The sequence below is a fragment of the Cherax quadricarinatus genome, unplaced genomic scaffold, assembly GCF_038502225.1.
Source record: "Cherax quadricarinatus isolate ZL_2023a unplaced genomic scaffold, ASM3850222v1 Contig833, whole genome shotgun sequence".
Classification (NCBI taxonomy): Eukaryota; Metazoa; Arthropoda; class Malacostraca; order Decapoda; family Parastacidae; genus Cherax; species Cherax quadricarinatus.
In genome coordinates, this window is record NW_027195859.1 from 1 (window position 1) to 5000 (window position 5000).

The 5000-nt window shown below is 41.7% G+C and overlaps 1 protein-coding gene across 1 annotated transcript; it reads left to right on the top strand.

Moving 5' to 3' along the window:
* The first annotated feature begins 1087 nt into the window (after window positions 1-1087).
* LOC138851518 (trichohyalin-like) lies at window positions 1088-3140 on the top strand. The gene is made up of 2 exons (XM_070080715.1): window positions 1088-1289; window positions 1320-3140. Exons 1-2 carry the CDS (start codon window positions 1103-1105, stop codon window positions 2681-2683), a joined length of 1551 nt encoding a protein of 516 aa, XP_069936816.1. The 5' UTR covers window positions 1088-1102; the 3' UTR covers window positions 2684-3140.
* The last annotated feature ends 1860 nt before the right edge of the window (window positions 3141-5000 follow it).

Genomic DNA, 5000 nt, shown 5'->3' on the forward strand with positions numbered 1-5000 from the left:
ACCAAATTTATCAAAAACTAGAGCCAATCAAGCAAAACCGATGACATTGGGAATCAGCACCACAAACTTATCCTAAAGTCACTGTAATATAATTGGCCAGAAAATGAGTCTTGACCACTTATTTATAATAATAATAATTAATAATTATAATAATAATAATAATAATAATAATAATAATAATAATAATAATAATAATAATAAAATAATAACAGTACTACTACTACTACTACTACTACTAATAATAATAATAATAATAATAATAATAATAATAATAATAAATTGTAATTCGTAATATTAATTAACAATGAAGCGCTAAACCCACGTGAATCATTCATTTTCCTAGTAATGGAGGTTCTATCCTCTCCGTCCTTGTATCAGAGTGGAGGTTCTATCCTCTCCGTCCTTGTATCAGAGTGGAGGTTCTATCACAACTACTGTCACTGTTACTGCCACTGCTACTGTCGTCACTGTACTACTACTGTCACTGTCACTGTTACTGTCACTGTCACTGCTACTGTCACTGTCACTGCTACTGTCACTGCTACTGTCACTGTCACTGCTACTGTCGCCATCACCACCAACACAGTACTTGTAGTACCTGGGAATGTTACACGTGGTTCTGCGTGCACTAGGACGTTAGTGTAGTCTTCCGTTATGATGGGTGTGGGGTGATTACAGTTGACTGTGTAAATGATACCACGGGTGGGGTTTGAACCCGCGATCAGAGAACCTCAAAACTCTAGTCAGTAGATTGTGCATTTGATAATGTTGCATTTCACAGGAATTCATTAATACAATGTTTTCAAGCACCGCTGAGCCCGGTCATTCATCGTGAGTACCGAGATGTGTATGGCTTTCTGTGTATATATGCTGTATAGCCCTTGTGGCTTAGCGCTTCTTTTTGATTATAATAATAATAATCTGTGTATATACAATGAAAATTTTCTTCAGTGATTTAAAGTATTCTCGACTGGTGGTGAACTGATTACATTCAGTAACTTGAGAAATATTCTTGCATGTATGGAACTTTCATCTCGATAAAGTTCCACTGTCTGCGGTTTGTATTTTTTGTATTACAAGTAATCGTATAATTATTAGAAAAATGAAATTAATTCTAATAAAAATCGTTATAATAATTCTCATTCCGGGTTTATTTACTGTTGAGGGTCGTTCATTCAGTCGTGGACGCTCTCGCGGTAAGGGACGTCGCGGGGCTCCTGGTGAGGCTCCCAGCTTTGTGGCACTAAGCAAGCTTCACCACATGGAGCATGGCCCACCACACGTTGTAGGTGGTGAGGATGAGAGCCTCATAGTACTAGACAAACCTGGTGTGGGTAGTACTCTACCTACACCAGCAGACGGCTTTCCGATGCATTCTGGTGGTGAGGACGCTCAGGTATATGCCCATCCCGAGGGTGACCACCATGCTGAGTACGTCGTTGAGGATGCTTCACTTATTGCTCAAATAAAAGAGTTGCAGCTCCTCCTAGACGAATCTAAACGTCAGAAGCAAGAGGTTGCACACAATACCGAAGAAGCATACGAGGTAGTACTTGCATGTGCCGCCAATGTTCATGAGGCAGCTCTGCTCTGCCAGGGTGAAGAGGATGAGCGTGTAAAGCTCCGCGCTCTGGTCGACGCCAGAGACAGTGAACTGGACGCTCTCCGTCTTAAGCATACAGAGCTTAAGCAAGAGCATCGACTTGCTTGGACAAACTTGAAAAGGAGCCAGATGGAGTCTCTCGGGGTAGCAAGAGCTCGTGACGAGAAGACGAGGCATTACAAAGACCTTGTCAAGCAGCATGCAAACCAGTTGGAGAACTACGAGATGCTCCTACAAGATCGAAACAACGTGAAAAGGGGCAAGAAAGAAATAAAGAAGAGGTTTAAGAAAGACCGGCTTCGAAGAAGAAATTTAATAGAAGAACGTGAAAAAGAACTACTCCAGAAGGAAAATCTGATGGGTAAAATACGTTCTTTAGACGACGATTTAAAGAAAAAACACAGTGATATAGAGTCCCTCCGCAATTATCATGTTAGTCTTAAGCATGATCATGAATTTGCCATGGTCATAGCTGAAAGAGGAAAACAGGAGGCTTGGTCACTCAAGTCTGGTTATGAAGAGGCTCTCCAGGGCTATAATGACCTTAGTGAGCAACGGGAGAAGGACAGAAAAGCTCACGAGGAGCTTTTGGTTAAGCACAAAACAGAAGGCCGCCGCAAAGAATACTTGCAAGACCAGATCGAGTCCCTTGAGTACGAGTTTGAGGTTAAATACCGTCGAGTAGAGGAATATCGAGAATTAAGTGAGGATATTGATATGAAGATACGAGAGCTACAAGATGAGCAGATAAAATGGGAAGAACTGAGTCAGAAACGGAAAGAACAAGCCGAAGCCTTCGATCATTTTATGATGACAGCAACGAAGCAGTTTTACCTCCAGCGCTCGCTTGCTAAGGAGAGAGAATACGAACTAATGGCACCGAGTCGAGTAGCATCGCAGAAGGACAAAAGGATTGAATCTCTTTCTCGTGAAATTGAAACCCTCACCCAGGCTGCCAGTCGGAACAGAGGTTTAATAAACTTGTGTAAAGATGATTCCCAGGCCCTGTACATCGAATATAGACGTATTACCTACGAAAACTACTACCTCAATTCAAACACTAAAAACTTGTTTAAATGAATGGGTGGTACTCTGTGGAGAGAGCTGCTCTCACCACTGAAGAAAAGAAGTGCTCTTCTATGTAACTGTATTTGTGTATACCTGAATAAAGTTACTTACTTGGAGTTGGATGGTTGAGAGGAAAGGTGGTGCCATTAAAATTTAGTGTCTTGTGGGCAAGCTACCCATGGAGGGGGGATACCTAGTTCTGGATATTAGAGCCTTTTGGGGTGGGGGTGTGGCATGCTACGAGTATGTTACATTTTATTCAGCATATGTCACACTCGCAAATAGGCTGCCTCCCGACAAGCAAACCAGGTGTTAATGATTTAATGATCAAAAGAGGTTCCATCGTTATATCAGTATCTCAGCTCATCGGCCAATCACGGACAAGCCCGCCAGAGTTATGAAGCAATGTAGTTCACTTGTGACATGAGTTTTGACTTGTCTGGGCTACTGGTCCCTCACAATGCTTTCTTTGGCTCCTGCTTTTGCCTCTTCCGATCACCGTATTGTGCCCTTCCTCTTACATTACTGTACATATTGTAAATAGTTGTTGAATTAGACACATGTGCAACTCTTGGGTATCTTTAAGAGTTGCACATGTGTCTAATTCAACAACATGTCGGTTCTCTGAACCATTCATCTACAATTGTAAATAGTGTATTTATTATAAATATCAGCTTGCTTCTTTGGTGAAGGAAATACAAGTCATATAACTTCTGTTGTCTTTTGCTTGTTCCACTATTTATCCCAATATAACAAGGTGTGCACACCATTATACACCTGTGTTTGTCTTGTTCCACTATTTATCCCAATATAACAAGGTGTGCACACCATTATACACCTGTGTTTGTCTTGTTCCACTATTTATCCCAATATAACAAGGTGTGCAGACCATTATACACCTGTCTTCCTCATACTAAATAACCAATTATTTATTTTACTTTCACATTAAATGACAAACTATCAAGATCTATTGTACATTAATTACAATTAAGTAAAATTGTAAAAACAATCTTCCTCTCTTTCTCTTCCTGTCCCCCCTCTTCCTGTTCACCCCCTTCCTACTTTGTCTTCATTAGTTGTGCCACTTATAAATGTTTAGTTTATTGAATATTTCAAGTCAAATTGTCGAGTCGTTTCCCGATGTTTCTCGACATTTTTTTATATGCATGTCCTCGGGTCATCCACCATCTTGCTAAGGTTTTGCATTCCTCTACTACGTCGCTTAATTATTAACACTGCCTTCATTGATGTTTTTTAAAGGCTTTTACCTTCATCCACTGTCTTGTTCAGTACTGCCTTCATCCACTGTCTAGTTCAGTACTGCCTTCATCCACTGTCTTGTTCAGTACTGCCTTCATCCACTGTCTTGTTCAGTACTGCCTTCATCCACTGTCTTGTTCAGTACTGCCTTCATCCACTGTCTAGTTCAGTACTGCCTTCATCCACTGTCTAGTTCAGTACTGCCTTCATCCACTGTCTAGTTCAGTACTGCCTTCATCCACTGTCTTGTTCAGTACTGCCTTCATCCACTATCTAGTTCAGTACTGCCTTCATCCACTGTCTAGTTCAGTACTGCCTTCATCCACTGTCTTGTTCAGTACTGCCTTCATCCACTGTCTAGTTCAGTACTGCCTTCATCCACTGTCTAGTTCAGTACTGCCTTCATCCACTGTCTAGTTCAGTACTGCCTTCATCCACTGTCTTGTTCAGTACTGCCTTCATCCACTATCTAGTTCAGTACTGCCTTCATCCACTGTCTAGTTCAGTACTGCCTTCATCCACTGTCTTGTTCAGTACTGCCTTCATCCACTGTCTAGTTCAGTACTGCCATCATCCACTGTCTAGTTCAGTACTGCCTTCATCCACTGTCTAGTTCAGTACTGCCTTCATCCACTGTCTTGTTCAGTACTGCCTTCATCCACTGTCTAGTTCAGTACTGCCTTCATCCACTGTCTAGTTCAGTACTGCCTTCATCCACTGTCTTGTTCAGTACTGCCTTCATCCACTGTCTAGTTCAGTACTGCCTTCATCCACTGTCTAGTTCAGTACTGCCTTCATCCACTGTCTTGTTCAGTACTGCCTTCATCCACTGTCTAGTTCAGTACTGCCTTCATCCACTGTCTTGTTCAGTACTGCCTTCATCCACTGTCTTGTTCAGTACTGCCTTCATCCACTGTCTAGTTCAGTACTGCCTTCATCCACTGTCTAGTTCAGTACTGCCTTCATCCACTGTCTTGTTCAGTACTGCCTTCATCCACTTTCTAGTTCAGTACTGCCTTCATCCACTGTCTAGTTCAGTACTGCCTTCATCCACTGTCTTATTCAGTAC